At 36.0% G+C, this 25,199-nt stretch overlaps 3 protein-coding genes across 4 annotated transcripts; 1 reads left to right on the forward strand and 2 right to left on the reverse strand.

The window, feature by feature from the left end:
- Nucleotides 1–1,531: 1,531 nt before the first annotated feature.
- Nucleotides 1,532–3,497, reverse strand: LOC110423149 (uncharacterized). The gene has a single exon (XM_021437296.2). It carries the CDS (start codon nt 3,033–3,035, stop codon nt 2,070–2,072), a length of 966 nt encoding a protein of 321 aa, XP_021292971.1. The 5' UTR covers nt 3,036–3,497; the 3' UTR covers nt 1,532–2,069.
- A 1,278-nt stretch (nt 3,498–4,775) lies between these two features.
- LOC110423148 (Protein phosphatase 2C family protein) lies at nt 4,776–8,665 on the reverse strand. The gene is made up of 5 exons (XM_021437295.2): nt 8,195–8,665; nt 7,899–8,069; nt 6,379–6,549; nt 6,098–6,277; nt 4,776–5,435 (listed from the first exon to the last, which is right to left on the reverse strand). Exons 1-5 carry the CDS (start codon nt 8,522–8,524, stop codon nt 4,866–4,868), a joined length of 1,422 nt encoding a protein of 473 aa, XP_021292970.1. The 5' UTR covers nt 8,525–8,665; the 3' UTR covers nt 4,776–4,865.
- Nucleotides 8,666–18,230: 9,565 nt separating this feature from the next.
- CSK (chloroplast sensor kinase) lies at nt 18,231–22,670 on the forward strand. Of its 2 annotated transcripts, none has more exons than XM_021437629.2 (7): nt 18,231–19,198; nt 19,617–19,682; nt 19,782–19,850; nt 19,963–20,055; nt 20,414–20,640; nt 21,209–21,396; nt 22,098–22,304. In XM_021437629.2, exons 1-7 carry the CDS (start codon nt 18,278–18,280, stop codon nt 22,154–22,156), a joined length of 1,623 nt encoding a protein of 540 aa, XP_021293304.1. In that variant the 5' UTR covers nt 18,231–18,277; the 3' UTR covers nt 22,157–22,304. The 2 variants fall into 2 exon arrangements, with proteins under 2 accessions (XP_021293304.1, XP_021293303.1); XM_021437628.2 differs by having other exon boundaries at nt 18,232–19,198; nt 21,209–21,482; nt 22,098–22,670.
- Nucleotides 22,671–25,199: the final 2,529 nt, after the last annotated feature.

Raw genomic sequence — 25,199 nt, forward strand, 5'->3', positions numbered from 1 at the left:
CTTTAACCAAACTATCAAGGAAAGGCAATTAGCTATTTCTCCTCAAGCATATACTAGGATGGAAAAGTTAAAAGTTGATGACAATGATGCATGTGGCGATGCAGGTTTTCTATTATCAAGGAGGATGAACATTTTGGATACACTACACAGGACCTGTAGGCTGCCTGCCTTATGTCCTAGACCGCTTTCCGGTCCATGCAGGCCAAGTAGACAAACATGGTTGCGCCAATCCGTTCAATGATTTCCACGAGGGACTGAAAGGAGTGGTGGGTCAATTAAATATGTCGATGTCTACACCGTGAAGTATACTCTCATCAGCCAAGCCAAAAAACTTGGTACTCTTTCCATGAAAAGTTTTTGGTCACAGTTTTTATGTTTCTTATTTAGGTTTTAATCGTATTATAAACTTATCTACACAATACGTGATTATAATTAAATAAATAAATAATAAATGGATTGCGAGTTATACGTGCCAAATAACAATATTGTATCTTAAATGTGTCTTAAACAAATTAAGTAGGTATGATATGATTAAAATATAATTTATTAACTTCTTAATCATATTGACACGATTAATGCACGAAACACAAATAACCTAAATTCAAATTCGTTCAAACTAGTATCGTATTCATTTTATATTATGGTATAATATACAAAATTAGCAAGTCTAGATTTGATAAAATTAAGTGGGGCGAACTGAAACTGAGCAAGAGAGGGGCAATTTGATATTGAGACTGACTAGCATCTATGGTATGCTAGGTGGCAGAATAAAGGACTCAAGGGCTGGGTTACTTACATTTATTAAACCTACACCTGAACATAGACTTAAATTCTAAATCGTATTGTCTTTGTATGGTATTATTGTATCGTATATAAAATTATTAAGTCTAGTATTGATATGTAATATTCAGGATTATCACGCGGAGGAAAAATTGGATTGCACCAATAGCGCATATTTAGAGCAACTAATAATTAGATAGAAAATGACCTTTGGAAGTATGGACCACTCATTCACTGGAAATCTTTCTCCATTTTATCGTGTAAAGAAACCTTTTAAAAAAGAAGGGCAACCAACTACCTTTTTTGCAGAGCCACAGGCCACATCATGGTAGGAGCCAGGAGGCTTGTTACTGGGCCTGTTTCTTGCTAGCAAGAAGAACCTAACTTTTAGGTGAATGGTCCACCACCAGGCCCAAAATTAGGAACACAATGGCGCGTGACATGCAAGCTGTTAATGGGCCAGCCTCCACTCTCCTTTTTCTTTTCTTCTCTTTCTATTGCTTTGTTTGATCAACCACATGTACATGTTCATGTGCAGATGCTGCGCCGCATGCATGCTCCTTTTTCTTTTCTTCTGTTTCTATTGCTTTGTTTGATCAACCACATGTATGTGTGCATGTGCAGATATGCACACATGTTCACATGTGGTAATATATACATGACACAGGCACATGTATATGTGAATATACACAACAGTAAAACATGAACAAATTACCTAGTTAATAGAGCTTTCCAAACTTGTAACCATAAATCACATGTAAAGCTACAACAACCGTTTATTGAAAAAAAGAGAGAACCAACAGGTTCCATTTCCACTAAACGCACGCGTATGCACGGGCTCTTGCCAATTGGTGATTCAATCACCATCAACTGCAAAATATCATCCTACATATCAGCTGTTTTTGCCGGATTCATACATCATTATAAACACTGTTGACCGTCTGTTGCCACACGCAATATATTTCAAATATATATCTATATAACTACATTACAAACCATTTGAAAGTCTTGATTGGTATTGGAGATTGGAGAATTATTGGAAAACTTCCAAGGTCGTCCAATCTGGCCTGTCCAATCCTGTCCACCAGTGCCATCTTCCAGCTTTCTTTGGGCCCTTATGTTGGTAACCAAAGCCTAATCCTTCATTTCTTTCTATTTGAATATGAAAACTCAATCAGTTTGACCGGCTTTTAATTCACAGGAAACGATGCATGAATGATGATGATGATGATGATATAGTAATGATAATGTTAGAAGGAACCACTCATGTGCCATGCACAGTACAATTTTCATTCCACCTTCCAGGCATATAGAAATAAGCAGAACCTGGAGGAACCCCCTGCATTATTATAATCTCCTGATGCAGAATTCACTTCCTGATTTGACACAGGCATCGATGTCCACGATGATGTTGGAGGGGATGATGGAGCTGATATTGATGATGGCGATACAGAAGATGATGGAATTGGGTTAAATATGAAAAGACCATGCCTTGGCCCAGAACCAAAGAGCCAATCGTGAACATCCCAGAAAACTTCTACTCCACTTTTTCCCACATTAATGGACTCATTGCCTCTAAATTTCCACTGAAGGTGCTTAACCTGAATAGCTAGTTTCCCATCTACTCTTATCTCCAATACTGGATCAAAAGCATCAGAGCTGCTGTTGCTGCTGATGCTATTGTTGCATTCGACTGAGATATCATGAAAGGTCCCCTTGTCATTAAACTTAACCCTTGTGGAGAACTTCCTCTTACCAAATATATGTTCCCTCCTGGAGACTAACATCGGTTCAATAAGAGATGGCCTACAACCTGTCTTTCTGTAAGCGTCTTTCTTTTGATCACCAAGAAGTAAAACTACTTCATCTTCACAAATGATGGCAACATAGTAATCCGATCGCGGCTCGGTCTCACCATTGAATTTTGCGGCCTTGAGGTCCCAAACCACATCAACAGTCCTACCATCAACAATAAAATGCTTGGAGCCTTGTTTTCTCCAGAAATACCATGGCTTCAGCTCAACTTTGCACCTGTAATGCTCGTCGCCGTCAGGTCCTTGAACAGAAACAGATAGACCATGTAGTAACAAATTCCTGCACCATGTAACAGTAATCAAGCGGCACTGACCGGCAAGCTTTGTTCGATATACTGACATAAAAACGCTCTGGCCTGATCTGCCTACGCTGGCTGGCTCATCAGCTTGCCTCTGATCACTAGATGTAAAGCAAGCAGGAATTCCTATTGAATCATGCATGATTCTCGATCGATAGTCTGTCTGATGAAATAAATTAAGCAGACTGATTGCTTATTTGGATTATATAAAAGTATATGAAAAATATGGCTCAAGATCTCGCCAGTAAGATTGGGTTTAGAGATATACAGCCAGAGGCTTAATGATTGTCACCATGTAAGGTAGGGGAGAAAGGGAGAGGGAGGGAGAGAGAGAGAGAGCGAGGAGCATATCTTATAGTCAATGCATCGTATGCAAGCCCTGTAAGGTTTTAGTCTTTTTCTCCCCTTTATTTCTGTTTTCAACAAAGTAACCTTTTTCCCCGCTTCAAAGTAGCTTGGCTTCAATACAGGATGAGCTTTTCATCTGGAGAAAATTATCTTTTTCGTGCAAAGTAAAAAGCAGGCAAACATTTTTCGACCGTACTGAAGATTGAAGCCATGTGAAAGTGTGGTACACAAAGAAAGTCACGACTTCATTGGAGATGTGGGTGGGGGTGAAAAGGGAACAAAGTGAAGTTAAATACTTATGTGAAAAGAATCTTGAAATTACTACAGTGTTCCCACATATATATATATATATATACCCTTTTGCTTATTTCAGTATTTAAGTTTTTAATGTAAGTTGAGCGATGAGCTTGAGCATTCTACATTTAGTAGGAGAAAAGTAAGCATCATCAGACATAGCTGACATTTACCAAAACTTATATTTCAGAAAAAAATCCTTAACAAATCTGGGCTTTTCAGTAGGTCACTTTCTCTATTTTTGGCTTACGACGAGTAAGACTGTAAAAGCATTTGGTAGTACAGAGTAATTCTATTAACGCGAGCATGGAACTTTATTTCTGGCAACTGTAGTTCAGATAAAAACTGATGGAGTAAGAATTACCTTTCTGTTGTGATTCATTTCATTTGTGTTTTAACTACGCCCCATTGACATCTAAAACGCATTTTAATCCAAAAGCAGAAACTCAGCTTTTTTTACTCGGAAAAGCATCACATTATATTAATTGAGGCTTATACCCTTCAGACACGTATTACTAGTTGCTAGAAGATATTGTGTTCCTGTTCAGGTTCACCTCAAGTTGATCGGAGTACTCTGGTAAGGAGCTTTAGTAGAATGACCTTGTCGTCCTAGAATAAAAGTTTGTGGGATGGCTTCTTGCTGTAAACAGGACTCCAGCCTCTGACCTCCAGTCACCCTGTCTCATCACTATATTGTTGCTTCCAATGATTGCCCTTAATGGCCTACCGAAGGTCAAACATCTCCTGGAAAGGAAATATTCTTACACTCAATTACAATCACATTTGTCTGATAACAAGAATACGGCTATACATCTCCTTCCATTATTCTCTTCAAATTAATTTACCTTTTTTTTTTTACAAATCAATGTGCATATTCTTGGAGAACTGATTGTATTTGGGGCAAATATCCTTTTGAATACTCTGATCCTCAATATATAGCCAGTCCAATTGCAATGACTTCCTGGGCAACGGCAATCCTGGTAAGACAGGGAATGTTAATATCAACATGATCATTCTGGTGACTATATATATAAATTTTAGTTAACTCAAATATTGCTGCTGGCTGGAAATCCTCAAAATTCAGGAAATTATTGTGGGAATCTGATTCCGTGAGTTCTATTTTTGGCCCTTGTAGGAAGCAAGGAATACTCGACAGCAACTTATCATCACAAATTTCCAGGCTGCGAAGACCGGGTTTCCCGTTTTCCTATGTGGAGGTCAATGTGTACACCGATGCGTCTGCTAAATCTGCTGCTACATAGTATTATACTCATCATTAAGTTTGTACAATGATAACTAAAAATGAAAAGCAGCTGCAGTATCTGCAGGATTAAGCGTTACATCTGAAGTGCTTTAAATCAATTATCATGATGGTGATATCATCTAAACTACCCCTACTCACAGCAAGGCTCGCGAGCTCCTTGCAAGCATCCATAAGACCAGCAGATGATGGTCCCTCCTTAAAACTGGCGTTTTCTTGACTAGGAGACTCAGGCTTCATGCTTATCCGCTTGACCAGGGAAATTCTTCGTAACTTTGACGGTGGACTTCCATTTTCACAACCAACGTCATCTTCATTATCTTTCCAGCTATCAATCTTCTTATTGTATTTTGATGACTGACTTGTCTCCTTCTGTTGCTTAACCAGTGAAACTCTTCTTATTTTCGACGAAGGACTTTCATTATCTTTCCAGCTATCAACGTTCTTCTTGTATCTTGGTGACTGACTTGTCTCCTTCTGTTGCTTAACCAGTGAAACTCTTCTTATTTTTGACGAGGGGCTTACATTCACACAGCCATAATCCTCATCATGTTCAATAATACTAAGACCTCCACCAGCACCCAGTCTTTTTCCAGACAATAGTCGTGCCACAATATCAACAGCTTCCTGGCTGCTAACCTGATGATAAAGTCAGAGATCAAATTCAACAATCAAGTAATTCAAACTACAACTGCCCTCAACAGAAATATGGATCAAATATCTAGTTCTTTACCATGAAGTTGCTAACGATGCTGTAAGTACAGAGTAATGCCGTAGCACCAAAATAAAAGAGAATGGCTTGCACAGACAATTTCCCTTATGCAACATCTAATACTTATTCAGAATTAGTTAATAGCTCCCTAGATAAAAAGAAGCTACATAACATTAAGTCTTGGTTTTGGGGAAGAGGAGAGTAAAGAGATGCTATCAAACAAACATTTCGAGCAACCTCTCAGCACTTAACATTTTCACCACCTAGCCGAGGAAATGCTGTGCAGTTTCACTGATAGATCATCTTTTACCTTTCTCCAGTTATGTGCTTATGCAGTCCATCCCATCAGCTAAAAGATGAAATGTTTATGTAATACGGAAAAACAAGGCATACAAATGCATTGAGCAGAAGGGCCAAACCAACAAAAGATAAGCAACTGCAGGAATGTACTGTAAAAAAATTAGTTACATGTTAAATGCAGTGAATTCTAAAATGTTTTTCAAAAACAATTATGAATAGTCATCGCATGGAACTCCTGTGCTTGAAAAAGTCTCTTCGTTTTCTGTCAAATAAGCATTTCTTTTCTTACCTCTTCCCAAAGACCATCAGAAGCCAAAACAAGGAACTCCATATCTGGAGTCAACTGAAGAATTTTCGTGTCAGGATCAGCCAGTACCCAGTGCTTCAGATGGGCATCTCCAATACTTCTAGACACAGAGAGTATTCCATGAACTCTCCAAGCTCCTCGGTGAAACTCAACATATCCTCCCTATGCTCCAACATCAATAGAACGAGTCAGAAAGAAACTTAGCTCCTAACTTAAGATTATATATTAGGTTGGATGAGAAAAAAAAATTACAAAAAAGGCACCTCATTCTCAATCCTTTTTCTTTCATCCTCTCGTTCTGCTTTATGATCTGTTGTGAGGGCTTCAGCTACACCTCCTCTATACAAGACAGCCCTGCAATCTCCCAAGTTTGAAACAACAATGTCCTCACCTTCTATTACTGCTGTGACACAGCAGGCACCACTGGCTATATCCTGCATTATTTCCCTTTAGTTAATTAAGCATTTCCGCAATATAAAAAAGACAAAGACAAAAATCTCTAGTAAGCATAATGATACATCTTTGTGCCAGACACCCTGATGCCCTCTTAGCAGGTTCCTCATGCAAATATACAAGGACTTGCCCAATTTAGTTTCAATTATAATTCACTCAAGCCCCAGTTGGTATACTCTCATAGACTCTACTCAACTTGCTGGCTAGATTTTATGTACAATGTTGCATATTCTCAGCCAACCACATTCATTTTCTGATTTTAACAGGCTGATCCTTAAAATTGTTTAACTATAGTTTGCCTATCTAGCCAATAAATAATCAGTATGAAGGCAGATTCTTATAAGCCTAGAACAGTTCATCAGTCAATTGATCTGACAGTTACACATTTATGAGAGTTTATTGATCATAAATTAACATTTTCATGATTCCCTGTCTGATGTGTTCATAGACACGTGCCTTACATGTTCCAATCTTAGAAAAGGTTTACAGGTATTAGCCAGATCTAACCTGCTTCTTTCTGCTCATAGAGCCTAGCAATTATCAAAACCTGATGATTGGAATGTGATACTTTAAAGGGGTTTCAGCTAAAAGTGAATAACTGAAAAAATCCTGTGTCTTGTAGAGATACTTAAATTACTTGCAACTCATGACGGTTTACGGCTCAAGACTCGGCAGCAATATTATGAGAATATTGACTAGATGGTGTCGCATGATGATGTGGAGTTTAAATACCTAATTGGTAAAAGCCTTAGCTATTGTCTTTCATGACTAACCTCAGACTGAAGCTACAACCACCATATTCTGCATAGTAAAAACAAACCAATTGCATCTAACACAATAAATTTTAATGAGAATACCCTTAGCCAAGGCTGACAGAAATTCAATTCAAAGCCAAAAACGTTACTTGATGACTATTAATCGTCATCCTTCAATTCTCAGACCACTAAACCATTTTGGCATGTTCTCAAACCTCATAGTAGTTAATTGCAGTTTTTGTGGACCGAGCACAAAGAAACCCCAAGGACCAAGACAAATTATTAAGCAATTACCTTTCAACTTGAATAAGATGGTCATCGACAAACAAAGAATTTGGAAGTCAAAGGAACTAAAGAACCGATTCTTCAGAAGTTTAACTAGTATTATTTAGTTTTTTAAGGACAAAGTCACGGGTTTCCTGACTCTTCTTCTCACTCACGACCCCCTCTGCCTTCTCAGAAACTCCTTAGAAACTCAACCAACCACTGATATCCAGTAAGGTGCAATGTAAGGAAAACAAGAAAAGTAGACATCACATTAAAATTGAAAAAAAGAGTAAGCACAATGCTGTTACCTGCTTCAAGAACTCCTCATCTGTTTTGAGGTAACCAGCCTTAACTGCCTCCTCCTTCTCCTCATTTCCTTCACAATTCTTCAACATCTCAAAAATATTGTTGTGCAAGTTTTCTGCAACAAATTCAGCAGCCTTTTTCCCTCCATGTCCATCATAAACGCCAAAAAAGGCCTACAAATCAGCAACCAAGAAAAAAAAAAGCCAAATTTTGCTCATTGAAGCGCACTGCAAAAGCCAAAATGTGAGAATTTTACAATAAAGGAGGAAAATAACAACAACCCGTTTACAAACATTACTTTGTTTGAACTTCCATGCAAACAAGAAACGATCTTGTGAGTATCTTCCATGAACTTCTTCTTGCCTTTGACAGAGAAAACACCCACACCCAACCCACCGAAGCTAACGGCGTCATCTTGAGGGGTAACATCTTTAACTTTGAGGGTGTTGGCTTGGATTTCTTGCAAGACATTTGGGATCTCAATCTTAGGCGGTCTTTTCCGTTTCAAAGAACAAGAAAGAAGAGAGTTGGTTGGAGAACATTTGGAAGAAGAAGGTGAAGCTCGTGGGGGCGGTTCTTTGTCAGGTTTCTCGTGAAGCTGTGCAGAAAGTGAAGGGTCTTTTTTCATTTTTGCGTTGGTGTTAGGGGCTGAACAGAGGGGAGTGCAACGGCTATAAAGAGGAAGTGTGAGGTAAAACGAGTCAAAAGTAAGAATGGGGGAAGGAAGGCAGGTAGGGTTGGAGGAGGGAGGTCAAAGGAATATCAAATATCTCTTACGTTTTACTGCTTGGAGCCGTTGCGGATGCATTGCTGGTCAAAACTTTGAATCTTTTCTTGGTGGAGTTGAATTGGAGCTAAGCTTTTGGATTTGAACCGAATGTAAAATTAAAATACAACCACCTTATCACATTTGGTTCAATATACATACATTTATCTATCTATATTATATGGAAAAACAACTATATCCTTGTCATGGAATATAGATATAACACATCATATTATCACATTAAACCAATTCAAATTACAGTAAATTTGATAAGTGATAAATTTTTTATTTACATTTTAGATATTTCAAGAATTATTTACACGTAGATATTATTTAGGTGATAAAATGAAGTTTATTAAGAAAATAATATAATTTAGAGATGTATTTTATAATAGTTATTGATCTGTAAGAGGCTTCAACTATAAATAAGGAACCACCCACACTCATTTTGTATCACAATTATTTTTCATACCAAACAAAGCATTTTCTCAATATCTTTCTTTTCTTTGCGTTTCTATTATTTCTTTTATAACAATCTTTCTCTTATTTATCTTTTCTTTTTTTTCTTTCATTCAATACTTTTGTTTTTAGTTATATCAAATTTTATTAATTATAACTCCTAAAAAAGTAACTAATGTTAGAATTCTATTAATCAAATTTAAGGATAAAACAAACTTTGTTTTTAGTTATATCAAATTTTATTAATTATAATTCTTGAAAATGTAATTGAGGTTAGAATTCTATTAATCAAATTTAAGGATAAAATATACTAACACCTTTAAAATTTAACCATAATTACACGTTAAACATAAAATATCTAAAATATCTTTATTTTTTTTCATTCATTTTTTTTCTTAGGTCAGGCCTATGGGTTACTTTACATTGGCAGGACACCCATCTCCCTGGGCTCCTTTGGCTGATCTAGTTCTCTTTAGCTTTTTAGCCAAATCCAACCGTGGGGTGGTTGTCCAACATGAGGGTTATTTTTAAAAAAAAAATTATAATTTCATAATTTTTAAAATTAATTGAGAGTAAAGTTATCTTTTTAATAATACCGTGTCATCAAATTAACGAAAATATTAAGAGTTGACTAACCTGAATTTATAATATTTTTTTAATTTGAAAACTGTTGGACTTGCACATGTAGTTATGATCGATGAATCCACGTGTATAATTATAATTAAAATTTGAGAAGATTTGTGTATTTTACCCTTTCTTTAAATGATTCATGGTCTTAGAGTTGTTATTGCATAGTAAACAAATATCAACCTCACCTCGCAACAATCCTCTACAAACCAGCTTTAATAGCCACCTTCTCTTGTAGTAATTGCCAGCAGAATATTTCAACCTTGTAGGGTACTAAGCCACTCCAAACCTGGTTCCAAAAGTAAGCATGATAGCTGTTGTAACTTAAAACATTCCTATAGACTGACTTAAAGGTATACTCTCCACTAGTTCACTTTCTCCAAATAAGTTTATCTGCAAAACCCTTACCTATACTATTTTTTCAGTAACTCCCAAAATCCCTCCTTTTGTTCTCTCTCCCATCCTAGAATCTCTTTCTTAGCTCCATTCTCCAACACCAGTCCGTACCTTGCCACTAAGCAAAATCAATAATAACCTCTTTCTTTTTTACTGACAAAGCATAAATTGTAGGGAAATTTTCCTTTAGTATTACCCCTTTTATCCATTCATCTTCCTAAAATCCAATTCTTTTACCATCTCTTAAAGAAAACCCCATCCCATCAATAGTTGTTAGCTGAAACCTCCCTCTAAACTAAGTTGCTTGGTAATTCCCTTCCAAATAACCGAGGTTGCCCTACTCTTATGTTTTTCTAGTATCATTTTTAGCTCATTTTCCTCCACTTTCTCAACTATTACTCTTCTCCACTTGTTATCTTGTTCATTTGTGTATCACCAAAGCCACTTATTCAACAAAGCTTTATTCCTTAGTCCCAAATCAACAAAACCTAGCCTTCCCCACTTGTGAATAGAAAATGTTAACTGGTAATGGTGATTAATTTTTCAATAAGATTAATAACTTGTGCAAGTACAAATTAAAAGATAAAAACTTGTTTAGATATTATAAAAGAATGGTATGTATCCAAAATGTCCTTGAACTATTTAAAAAAATTCAAATAGGTCTTTATTTTTTTATTATGTTCAATCAAGTTTTTATATTTTTATTTGTGGCTAAATAAACCTTTGTTATTGATAAATAATTAATTGTCATTAATCAAAATGACACTTGTTATTTTATACTCATGTGGTATTAATATGACATGTTGATTTATCATAATTGAGGATGATATAACAGATTGATACGGTTACGTGGTAATCTTATCTTCTAGTATAGCAAGTCAGTATGTCACATCAATGTCATTTTAGTATAAAAATTACATTTTTGTATATTAAGGAAATAAAAAGAAACTTAATACATCATTCTCGATCAGGTAATGCCTAGATTGTCAGCTAATAAAATTGCATTAAGATTACTATTGTTTGGTGGAGATTTCGAAATATGAAGTCCTAAAGATAAATTGTCTTAATGGGTGGTCATCCAATTTGTACAGTGGTTTGCTTCACAATGGATGTCGGAGATGGTACAATCCCAATATTGGTTCAACAGCTTCTTGACACTTCTAATTAACTATGCATTTAGATCTAACTTCAAGTTTTGGTCTTGAGTTTTTTGAAGAACGAGTTATGAGTTTGATTCCTCTCGAATCTTTCTGAACCCTCTTTCCTAGCATATTTTAAGTCCCCAGTATAATGCCCATAACTCTGCTTGCAAGGAAAAGGAAATACCAATTTTATACATAAAATCTAATATCCAAGTACCAACTTCATTTCTGATGACTCCTCCTGCAACAACCATTCTTGGTTATCCTCGAGCACTTTCATCAACATTCAGCTTTACATAAGAGTTTTCCCGCAATTCCTATGCAACTAAATATTCTTTCTTCATTTTATCATGTTGCTTTTGTATGTTATCCCACGCTTCTTTTGATTTAGTCCAAATTTACTGCCATGCATTTTTTGGCCAACCAAATGTATCATCAAAAATAGGTAAATTCCTTATGTACCATAATAACCATATGGCATGTGTGAAAATAGTCCCCCACGATACTCCATTAAAGGATTCGACAATCTCTATATTTTTCAACATCCAATTGTGTAAATCAAGGGAGAAAAAAGTACTTTCACTAAACTTAGGATCAATTTATATTCATAGGCTTTTACTCAAACCGTAGTCCCTTAGTGCATGAGGTAGGGTCTCCATATGATTATTACACTTAAGACAGAGAGATAGAACATTTAAAATTCTCTTGGAGAGCTATACCTTAGTCGATAAAGATTCATGGAATATCCTCCAAATAAAAAGTTGAACCTTTCTTAAATTGGTAATTTTCCATAACTGATTCTAGTGGCTCATTTTTTATGGATGGCTATTTAATTGCAGTTCATAAGTTGATTTTGTTATGAATTCTCCATTACCTGAAGGTAACTAGAAAACGTTATCATCTTTGACATTGGTAAGATCTATCATTATTGCCACGATTCTTATAATAATATACTTAGGAAGATCCTGTTCCATTTACTGCAAATTCTAGCTTCCAAATTCATTACAGAAACGAACTACAGGCAGCTAGAGTTCTACATTAGATAAGGCTTTAGTTGTATGATTAAAAAATGGACCATAACAAAGCCAATTATCTATCCACAACTTTGTTTTGTGACCATTTGTAATAGATATTCATAGCTCTTTCTCAATTACAGATTGACTCTTTAATATACTTTTCCACACATGTGATTCCATTGAATCTCATCAACACTGCTTAACAAATTAGCTCTTGCATTAATAATGTTTAAGGACACCAATAACTTTGATTTTGATAAGCTTACTCTCTAACCATAAGGCTTGCAAAACTAGTCAAGAATCTCTCTCATCACCTTTACTTGTTTGATAGAAGCAATTCCAAATAGCATCAAATCATCGGCAAAGCAAATATGAGGGAGTGTAAGACCCTTACTTGTGAATTTCAATGGATGCCAATCCCCTACATTTATTGCACTGTTAATTAGTTGTGAAAGTTTTTCCAAACATAATACAAACAAATAAAGAGATAAAGGATCACCTTGATGAATTCCTCTTGATGGTGAAAAGACATCTGAAGCTTTACCATTCCAAATGATGGAAAAAATAAGAGTTCTCACAATGTACATTATGAGGTTTACCCATGGGGATGGTAAACCAATTTCCTCTAATACTTCTTGCAAGAAATTCCATTTCAATCTATCATAGGACTTTTCAAGATCAATTTTAATGGCCAAAGTTCCTTCTTGTCTTCTCATCGTTTGAATTGTGTGAATTGCTTCTTGGGCAATTATAATATCATCTATTGCCTATCTTCTTGGAATAAAATTGCATTGGGTTTTTTGATCAAATCACTCAGTAAAGGTTTTAAGAGATCAACCAATACATTACTTATAGTCTTCATCAGAACTGAGCATAAACTAATCCATCTAAATTGAGTGGTTTGCTCAAGAGTTTTTCTTTTAGGGATAAATGTGATCAACATGTGATTGAGTGCAGTTGGGAAAGAACCCTAGTTGTCAGCTGTTTCAACCATCTTAAAGATATCCAATCCTAATATGGACCAATTTTTTTGGAAAATAGAAAGTGGAAAATCATCAAACCTCGGGCTTTTGTTAGGCTTCATGCTAAATACAGCTTTCTTGACTTCTTCAAAAGAAATAAGATTTGAAATTTCAATTATTTTATTTTCATCTAGCTTCCACCATGGGTTGTTTGGAAGAGACAAATGAAGATTGTCATCCTTAAATAATCCTTAGTAATAGAGCAAGACCATGTTTTCCATTTCAGCTTGGTTATCGCACCAAGTGTCTTCATCGTTATTCAAAGCTTGAATCTTGCTCCTTCTCCATCTGCTTTGAACTATAACATGTTATAACTTTATGTTGGCATCTCCATCCTTCACCTAGTTAAGTCTCGCTTTATGTTGCCACATGGTTTCCTTTTGAAAAAAAATTAAGTTATTCTCCTCCACCAGTGCAACTTTCAGGTTTTGTAGATAATCATTGTAACCTTTACCCAGTTGAGCTTGAATAATTTTGAGTCTTGCAAGCACCCCGGTGCTTTCTCTTATAAATGGTGCCATATACTTCATGTTTCCATTTTCCTAAAAATGTCAATAAATTTCTCAAGGCTGTATAAATATTTACCCCTTTTGACTTTCAATTTTCTTAATGAAATCTTTGAAGTTTAGGTGAGACATCTAGGAAAGTTCAAATCGAAACCCTTTGTTAAGTGGAACTTCTTACAAAGTATTCTTACATTGCACCAGAATGGGATGATGATCAGAGTGTGTGCGTGGTAATGTCAATACTTAAGAATGCAAAAATAACTCACATCAAGATTCATGTGCTATTGCTCTATCCAAGCGAACTCTGGTGTAATTGAATCCTTCTCTTTTATTGCAACATGTAAATTTAGGTCTTGATGATCCTAGGTCAAACAAGCTACAATAATTCATGTAGTCACTCATCTGATTACATTTAATAGAATTCACACTTCTTTTTTTGCTCTTTTCATTTGGTGAAGTGACTTGATTCAAGTCGCCCAATACCATCCACAGTAGTGCATGAGTTTCGCTTGACAAACACAAAGATTTCCATAACCATTTTCTTTCTTCAACAATAGGACTTCCATATACAACTGTTAATAACCAACTGGATCCCGAAGTTTTAACTAACATATGTATCAACTGTGAAAAAATGCCAGTATCTCTAAAACAACTATTTCTGCATCCTATAAACCCAAATACCTCCCGAAAAACCATTTAATTCCACTCTGAAAAAAATTAGGTAGCTTGATTCTTCAACATACTTTACCATCTTTGCTATTCGAAATCCTTGGCTCTAATATAATGACAACATGTAGCTTGCGAATGCTGATTAAATTCTTTACATTCTTGATACACCTCTAAGAGGCAGCTCTTCTCACATTCCAGCTTAAGATGTTATAATTCATAAAATAAATACTAAAAAGAAACTAGTTTTCAACATGAACAGTACCTAAAATAAAAGAAAGTAGTGCAATAGCAAGATTAATCTTGCATTATGTCCAGTTCTCCTATCTCTAACTCCATATCCACTAAAGTGGCTCCCACCATTGGCCTACCATGACTATCATCCTCTTTTACATTGATGACTCGTTCCTTAGCCATTCCATTTACTCTAACTCTTAGGCTTTCTATAATAACTTCTTTAGGTGGTGAAGAAAAAGATGTGATGGCTTAGTCAGTTTCTACCTGGGGTTGGGTGTTGTTGATTCTACGAAAAATTGAATTAATTCCTACTTGCTAATTACTAAAATTATTACACCTTAGTTTTATTCAAACAATTAAAACTTAAATTAAAAAATAATAATTTTAACAAACTAAAAATAAAACTAATCTAAAATTAACTAGTAAAATTATTTTATTAAATTTGATTGACTTTAATACCTAAGATTATGATGTCCCTCAATATTTCATCTGATTATTGTCTCTCTCCCTTAACTTAGTTTAGTGGATTAAGTTACTAATCAGAAGTCTTAAATTATTTACCAATCTTTGTCGAGTTTCTCATAAAAATATTTCTCTCAATTAATTTACTATATGTCTATACAAATTAAATTAAAGACAAATTCATTAAGTTCATACTCTAATTTTGGCTACGTATGGCTTATAGGTGTATGTCTACCCTATATATAAATTAAACCACATAATCAACTAAGTGCATTCGATCATACTCTATTCTATTTAAGGTCTATCTAAATCTCTTTTTTCAAGGTTTAATTTAGATTTTCAAATCAATCTAATTGGTGATCTGGTAATTAGAAGTATTAAAACTAAATAAAATAAACAACTTAAAACCATCAAGTATAAGTTAAAGAGAGATAAATAAATTAGACTACGTATTGAGTTCAATCATAAGCTTAAATAAATAATTTAGTTCTCTATCAAGTCACACATCATCATCAAATAAAGTTTAAACATTTAGATTAAACTAAGAAAATAAAAGAATAATAAAAAGATGATAGAACTCAAGAAATGTAATCTTGATCTTCCAAATCTTCTTGAATCCTTCAAATTCTTCTTAGCTTCAATTACTTTGTGGCTTGATTCTCCCCTATCAGTCTGGTATTTCGTTCTCCTTTAAAAGTCCTCTGGAAAGTTGTTTTTATAGGACTTTAAAGTTAGGCCAAGTTGGGTAAAGAAAGAAGTCAATTCCAATTAGAATTTCCTCATCAGACTATGTAAGTGGTGGCCTACCTCTACCAAGGTCATGGCTTCGACCAATTAATGAGCAAAAATCGTAATTGCTCTAGGACTGCTATAGTGCTTCAACTTTGATAAGATTTTTGACTAAATTCTAAATTGAACTGGGCAAAGTGGTAAACATGATCAAAATACCGAAATATGTGTAGTGAAAATCTACACTTTTAAATTGCTTTCCTTCTTCCATTAAAATTCTTCCTTCATCAAATACCTACAAAAGCACACCTAAATCAATAACAACCTATCTTAATTACATTAACACTAAATTAAGTATAAAATTAGCTAAAATTAGATTGACTCACCTAAATTAATTGACTTAAAATAATTTAAATAAAACTTACTAATTTCTATGCATTACTACAAGAATTAAGGTAAATTACTATTAAAATGAAATCCAAGTAACTCTATATCTTAGAGTTATCACTAAACCACTATGTTAGATATTTTTAGTGCAATAAGGTTTCTCTAGGGACCCAGTATACGAAGCTCTTGTGATTACGTAGAATTTCCTCTGATTTGTGCCTCCTTCGTATTCCACTGGTTTGGCTCAAAAGACGTTATCTTTACAGCAATTTAGGCCACAAACTTACCTTTTGTTTTTGCAAGATTGATTTCTCTATTTGACACAATCGTTGCTAACTGCAAAGACTCCTTTAAAGCATTGTTTTTTTTCACAATAGTGGTAACCCCCATTGGCTTGCTAATCACACTCCCTGTAGCCTCTTTTTCTAATGTCTTAGTAACAAATTGTTCCACATCTGCATTATTTTCTTCTTTCGCCAATATATAAAATCTTGAACCCGATCTAGTCAACTCATTAAAATTTCCTTCCTGATGTATCACCTTAGTTTTAAACTTGGTGCCTCCCTCTGTTTTATTCCCACTATTTCTTTTGTAGTTTTTCTTCGCAACCATCCACGGGCTAACGTGAAGATTCATAGTCCTTCTTTGGGCATTTCTTCTTTTTAGCGAGTTTGTGTGCTTGTTCCTCTATGTATCTTTCTTGTTTCTTTGGACAAATTGGACAAAATTCAGACCCATGACGAAATTCACCACAATAGAAACACAACATTCACAATCCTTCACACTCTATCTTCTGCCAATGTCCTTTTATATAAATCTTTACCACTAAAGGTTTTGTGAGATCGAGTTCCACACACAATCTTTCAAACTTTCCCTTTATAGCATAAAAAGTTGTTCGATCAACTTTCAAAGTTCTCCCCAGTTTGTTGGCAATTCGTGACAGCACATCCTCATCATAAAACTCCAAAGGCAATCTTAGTAACCTGATCCAAGCAGCCACTGAGTCTATGAAAGCTTCATCATATCTGAAGCCTGGTATCCATCGTCTAATAGTAAGGTAATGATCTACAATGATCCAGGTCCCTTCGGACAAGACATAATCATAGTCTGACTTATTTGAGTACTTGAAACAGTAATATCCATTGTCTAAATCCATAGCTTGAAACTCTCCTTTTAATGACCATAACTGTTACAATTGATTGCATAGATAAGTATAACTTATGTCTTTTCCTAACACTTTCACCATTAGGGTTCTTCTCCAGGGTTTTCGAATCCTTTCTTTATCATCCTTAGTTAAACTATAAGGATCTTCGACATCTAATCGTATCTCATCATAATCTGATTCGAAGTCTTCCACAAACTGTCTTTCTTCTTCAAACTCCTCATTGTCTAACATAACCACTGTGTCCTCTAGCAAGAGAATATTTTTGTGTGGAGACTTTGATGCCTTTCTTGCTTCAATGGAATCTATCCTCTTAATTCAACAAGGTCATCACTCTTTTCATTGCTAGCTTGTTTTGTTCTTCCTCTCTTAACACCCACTCAAACAATTTCTCTTCCATCATCAATATTCACTGAGGGACCCCTAATGGGTTTGCCTCAATGCAAAAGATTATTAGGGTTTCTTAGAGTTTAAGTGCAAATGCAAGTTATCAATTATTAATTATAAAATTTATTTAAATTAAAATAAAAATATATAAATTTGATAAAATATAATAAAAAATAAAAATTTATTTAAATTTTTTTAATAATTTAAAAGTTTTTTTAAATAATATGTCTAAAAGAACAAAGATTTATCAGTCAATCCGATAGTAAAAGACATTCCCGCCTATGGAAACGGTAAACGGCCAGACACGAAGCAAAAGCGTTGTTAAAAGTTTGCACTGTAAAAAACGGGCGCAGAGTAAATATCAGCTCTCTTTTCCATCCACACTCTTGACTCGGTGGTTCCACCAGGTTCGAAACAATGTTTCTCTCTGCAATAACTCCCCAACACCCACTCTCCCCGCCAAACTCCTCCACCAACCAAACCCTTCCACGTGCCGTCCACCTCTCCGCCAACCCTTCCCCCAAACCACCTAGCGCTCTTCCCTCCCTCAAATCCCTCAACTCCAACTCCCCCAACACCTCCACCTCCCTCCGCCACGTCTCCACCCACACCCTCCCCGGTGACAATGAGTCCCAACAACCAGAACCAACGATGGTCTCCTCCGCCTCCGCCGTATTCGCCGCCATCCGCAAAGCCTCCACATCCCCCGTCGACTTCACTCAAAGAATCGAGAAACACGATCACCGCAACCACAAATTAGTCATGCCAAGTCCCGATTTCCAACGCCTCTGCCTCGAACAATTCGACCTCTTTCGCCGAATCGTTGACCCCGACGCCATTCTCTCGGTGTACGTCAGGCCAGCCGGTAGTTATGTCATGGACCGGCTCGAGTTACGTCGGGTGACGTCATATCCAGGAGTTAAAGCCGCTGACATTGTGATTTTAGTCGGAAATTTCACTGTCCCCACCGGACTGCGTGCCGTGGAAGCCACACTTTCCAGTCAGCCAGTGGAAGTTGTGGGGGAGCATAGAGCGATGGTTTTTCCGATGGTGAAGCAGCCGTTCGTGGTGGGGTTCTTTGTGGTGGAGCTCCCGGAGTTGGAGAAGGTGCTGCGTGGAAGTTCTGCTAGTGAAGGTGGGGACTTGGTTTGTTGCCCGACTCTGGAGGAGGCTTATGCGTTGTCTTCTCCTTCTCCAGGATGGGATGTGAAAAATTCGTGGGAAATTCAGTCTCTTGAGAATGAAGCGCTGAGGAAAAATTACATCTTTACTTCTAACCAGAGATCGAATGCGATCAATATATCTCGCACTTTAGCTATGGCTTATGTTATGGATCAGGTTAGTTACTTACATTTGCTCTCTTTTTTATACTACTATTTTATATGAATGCTCCACTGCTATATCAAGCCTTAGGAAAAAAGGGCTTTAGTTTTGCTATGCTCTCTGTCAATGACCAAGTATTCAAGTCAAAGTAGCAACTTTTATGCTTCAAAGTTCAAACTTCATTTTTGCTGATTTTGCTGTGTAGAACAAGTACAGCAAAATGGCGAGTAGCAAAATTCTTACCCTAAGGAACCCAATTTGGTCTTCTTTAATTGTCCTTAGTGCTCAATGTTCACTCATTTCTTCAATTTCTGTTCTTTTTTTTTTTTTGGGGGTTCTATGTCTAACATGGCTTCTATAGGCTTCGTGAATTGTGACTTTTGTTCATTTTAATTCACATAGAAGATTGGCACTTCCCTTATTTCTTCTGCAGAAAGCAATGTTACTGCAGCAATCATCTTGGCAAAATAATGTCAGAATGGGTGCTCTTGTTGAGCAGGTAAGATGTGTTGCTTTCTGCAGATAGATGCATCTCTGTTTTGTTTTTATTTTGGTAAAGTTGTTATGATTTACCTTTAACTTTAAAATTTTCTCGCAGATTCGTGGTCCTCTTTCTAGCATACGGACTTTAAGTAAAATGCTATCCACTCATGTTAAAAGAAGTGAGGTTAGTCATTGAGCCATCTGAGACAAAGTTACTCTTACTTTTACTTTTTTGAAGGGTATCATTGTGCCAATCTTCCACTGTCATATTTAATTATGGAAGCATAATCTTGCAGATTTCTCATGACATTGTTGAAGACATAGTGGTGCAAGGTGATTATATGAGGGACACCCTTCAAGAACTCCAAGACGCTGTTTACTTGACAAAGGTAATTTTCTTCTCAAAGAGTATATAGGTATACACAAAGCTCCTGTAATTCTGCTCTTTTTTGGATAATAGAGAATGTCTTTCTTTAGTTTGATTTGATACAATTGTTCTCTGTTATGTATTTCTGCTCTCATGTAGTGTCATTCTTGTTATTAAAGGGTTCCCTTTTACTAGTCTTCTTCACAGTCATCAATTTCGAAATACAAGCCGGTTATCAAACTGCACATTGATTTGAGATTTCTAAAGCTTTAATGAAATTAACTTCTCTAATAATCTTATTATGTTGCTGTAATTTATTATTTATACAAAGAATGCAACATTTGCGCTTCTATTAACTTTCCGATCTGGCTTTTCTTTAGGCTAATATAGTGCGCTACAATGAAGAAACTTTGGAAAAGATGCATAAATCAACTTATTCCCGTCTTGAGTCACTGAGATCTCAATTATCAGATGATATCTCCAGGGATAGCTCCACCAATAGGCTGGAAAATTCTGGTGTACTACTATCTCGAAGTACAACAGACAAGGATTTAGAGATGCCAATGCCACCATTGGCTCTTGCCCCTCTACGAGAACATGGGATCAGGTATGTACCATCCTTTTGGAAACTACTTGCATTTCATCACCTCATAAAGAGAAAACTAGAGAAGTGTTCAATTATATTAGTCATGTTCTGGTTGTAGACATTTCATTAACTATTGGAAATTTGGTTCCAAAACTCACATAGAAAAATGTTTGTGATACTAATTATTGGAGAGTACTTGAGCCTAGGCTGTAGTCTTAGGTTGAATATAAGCTGAACAGTTATGTTTGGTCTAAATAGACTTGGGAATAAATAACTTAGCTGTCTGCATTAGTGTTGTGAGCCTAGGTTGTAGTCTTAACTTGAATATATGCTATATAGTTTATGTTTGGTCTAAATAGCCCTGGGAATAAATCACTTGGTTGTCTTTCTTTCTTTGTCCCCTCAGTCTTCCCTCTCGTGCGTTTATTTTGAATTCTCCCTTTTAGGTGTTGGACACTGTGCTGCATGATTTAAAAACTGAATGCAATCCAGCCCATCCCTTTCTGGATGTGCAATGGATTTCTACTGTGGATTTCATTTAGTATTGTTATTATTAGGTTGCTTATGCTTTTCCTTTTCTGTCAGGAAGACCGTGCAATGTTTCTGATGTACTGACTGATTTAGTTGATGCTGTGAGACCTCTTGCTCATAAGCAGCAACGCATGGTGGAATTAAGTGAACTTTCACAATCTTTGGAAGCGGCTATAGAAGAACCTTCTTTGCGCCAGGCTCTGAGCAATTTGATAGAGGGTGCATTATTACGTACCCAGGTTGGGGGTAAGGTTAAAATTATTTCTACTAGTGCACCAGCTGGTGGCGCATTACTGGTAATTGATGATGACGGACCAGATATGCACTATATGGTATTGATGGCAATTCTTTCCCCTCGATGCAAGCCTTTGATTTCTTCTTCAAATTAGGGCGTATGGAATGCCTTTAATACATCTATTTGTTCATCAATGCCTAGTGTCACCCCAGTTACAGTTCTAGGGGAGATGCAAAGGTTGCAAAATGCATTATAGCAATGATAAACACAATAAGCCTTTTGTATTATGTTAATATGAGAAGCAAGATGTTCTCAAAGAAAAAAGGAAAAGAGAGGCAGGGTGCTTATATGATATGCATATTGACGATCAGATTAATAGATTGAGAGGAAGCTTCTGTCCCTAGTAGGGAAACTAAAATCTGAAACAGAAGTTGATACAGTGTTATGATCTTTGCATCATGGGGGCATTTACTGAGTTTTCTAGTTGCTAGTTGGGTTTGTGAATTGATAATCTACAACTATTTCACTTTCTTTGTATATGTGTTACATTGAGTTAATTAGGATGACTTGACGTGTTCTATAGTTCCTTGTATGAAGATGCCTTGCAGATCTTAAAGGCATTAAGAGAAGTTGCTGTTTGATATGGCTGATACTTGCTTTGGAGTTTTAGTTGATCATATATGAATGGTTTTGCTGGTATATGTGTTTGCAGACACAGATGCATTCTCTCACAACATTTGGAGCCGAACTCTTCGCAGAAAACATGATTGAAGACAACATGACTTGGAACTTTGTTGCCGGGCTGACTGTAGCACGTGAAATACTTGAGAGCTATGGCTGTATTGTCCGTGTCATATCACCTCGGTGCACTGATGCTGCTCTGGGAGCAGGTGGAACGCGTATAGAACTCTGGCTTCCTTCCTTTGCTGCATTATCTGATGCAAACAGCCTTACACGAGAGGCATAACATGGATGTGGGATGCTATGTTCTTGATTTCCTCAGTGAACTCCTTTATGGTATTTCAAAATGAAGAATAGGCATATTTTGGAAGCCCCTGCTCCCATCAACACACTCATTATCTCAACTTTGAGGGGAAGTTGTATAGTTGTATTCTAATACAGTATATACCTGGAAGAAAGAAAAGAGGAAAATGTAAATATTAAGCATTGAGGCCTCCTTTGGAAGTCCCATAGAGAAATGAAATAAACTTCATCAATTGTATTGCAGATGTTATTTAAACAACAAAAACGCAGCATTTCAACTATGACCACTACTTTATCTTATGTTTCATCCTGGTTGAACTAAAGCTTGATTGTTGTAACTGTAGCTAGGGCAGACGAATGTGTGAGACATGTTAGGATGGAGGGGTGCTGCATTGGGTTCCAGTTCCTGCCACGGTTGACGGTGGGGTGGCCTTAGTGGAGCTTAGAACAAGTTAAATGGAGCCAAGCCGAGTCCATAAACAGGGTTGGACCTTAGGGCTTTTGTTAGTAAAAGTCAAATTAAAGGGCTAGATTTTGTTTTGTCTGGGGCCTGGATCCAAGTCCCTACATGGGCATGTAAGCTAATGCAACACGATCGAGCAGACTACAAATGGTCAAACAAGTCGAAATAGGCTGCTCATTTAACCAAAAAAAATCTCTCCTAAGCAGATCATGAAACACGTCACATTTCTCCCAAGATTTTTCCTCGAATATGAATCATAAAACTAAATTATTTATTAACATACCAAAACATCAATTTCTGTGAAATATATAATACTATAAAAAAAACTTGATGAAAATAAAGTGGATGCGTCATGCTTTGCATTTCTTGACAACAAGCAAATCATAAGAGAATTGAAACAGAAACGAAGTAGAAGACTGTAAATTGCATTTAATTAATAAAATAAAATAGATGCATGGGCGTCTGCTTAGGTGCCGAGCCCACCATGTTTGTGTTTAGTGGCCTGACAGCAAAGGCACGTCAACACACGCCTCTTAATAATTATACTAATTGCTTATTTTTCAACGTTTTGGAAGCCATCCGATAAGCACCCCACCCCTCGTTTTCTCCTTCACCTACAAAGCTCAAGCCCTGGAGTCAGCCGCAGCTGACCTAACAACGAGCCTTACGGACTTTTACGGCTAAGCTAAACCGGCCATTGGTTCTTCGATTCTTAGCTGACCCATGGTTTTGCCACTTGTCTTATCACGTTAAATTTGATTAAACTGCACTGAAATAATCAATTCACCATAAAATCCCTTGATAAGACAAGTGGCAAGGCCATGGGCCAGTCAAGAATATTAAAAAAAAAATAAAGTAATCAAATAAATTTGATTAATTAATTTTTTTTCATTTCGATTCTAATTGATTAAGAGAGTAATTTGTTTGGCTATTTGGATTGGTTTTCTTGTTCAAAATTTATAATCAAATTCACCGAAAAATAATTATTAATAATATATTTAAAAATATTTTTTATATAATATTAATATTGTTAATATTTTTTAAAATATAACTAAAATAATACTTTCATTAAAATTGAAATAATTAATTGAATAAAAGATTCGTAAATTTATGTGTTGATTTTCTTAATTTTTTATTATAATTTGACTGATTTTGATTTTTTTTAATAAAAATATGATTGATTCAATTTTTAAAATTTTAAAATTTTAAAATTAAACCACCTTACTTTGGCTATACAAATCACTTTGAATTTAAGTATTAAAATATTAAAAATGAAGTTATTTGACTTGACAAAAAACAAATTAAATGAAAAGATTTTGCACATTGAAGTCGAATAATTATGGAAAATCTTCATAGGAAAAAGGTTACCTAAATCTGAACACATCCCTATCTACTTGGTTGGAGGGCAGGCTAAGGAAAACAATTTAGGACAAGCGAATTACTTGTAGTTGACACTTCGGTTTTTCCGGCCATAAAAGTAGCACCATCAACCGTCCCCTCCCCTCGATTGTGTGTACCTAAATTTTCGCCGGTCAGCTGCCTCTAACGACGGAGGCGGCTTCCCCTTTCAAGAGTTAACATTGTCAAATGTCAACTCAACACCTTCAAAAGTCAAAGTCTTCCCTCTCTTTCTCTTGTTACTTCAGTACCCCACGCAGCATTAGATCACTTCTCCCAACAGCAATACCACCGCATTCTCAACTCAACTGGCTTTATATGCCTTTGTGGGGTGTTTGGCCTTTGACCACTCACGCCTGAAAGTGATCCAATGCACTGTCTGAGATACGCCTGGTGATGGTCCTTCACCTGCCATTTACCAATTAATAATTTGAACTTTATTTGATTGATTGTTTTTATATTTTTTATAAAAATTAATAAAACATTAATAGAACAAAATCTAAATTAATTTTCCTTACATTATTAATTAAAAACTTGATGATGATTTCATGAAAAGTCAAACCAAACATGGATTTGAAGAGTATGAATAATAAAATCAAGAAAATTTGGCCAATCGTTACAAGCAATGGGTAAGGTTTTTATGTTGGTGGACCAATAAGAGACAATGGGTCCCTGACCTATTTTGGTTTTGTGTGGAATTGGGAACCAAGTCTGGCTCCGTTACGCATCCGTTGGACTTGAATGGGTCAGGGGAAGGGGGGGCTTTGGCCCCTTGCCTTCAATTCAAGGACAACTATTGGTTTTATTTGACTTGTAAAACAATTGGAAACAATCAAGGAGTGTGTTAAGGAGAAAACGACCCCTTTGTTCATATTTTGTTCTTACACAATGGGCATTTTGAAACTTAAGCGATCCAATGATATGATAAGAGACCAAAGAGAAATACCTGGAAGGAACCACACAACAAAA

The sequence above is a fragment of the Theobroma umbraticum genome, unplaced genomic scaffold (genome assembly GCF_002168275.2).
Source record: "Theobroma umbraticum cultivar Fairchild unplaced genomic scaffold, ASM216827v3 scaffold_20.0, whole genome shotgun sequence".
Taxonomy (NCBI): Eukaryota; Viridiplantae; Streptophyta; class Magnoliopsida; order Malvales; family Malvaceae; genus Theobroma; species Theobroma umbraticum.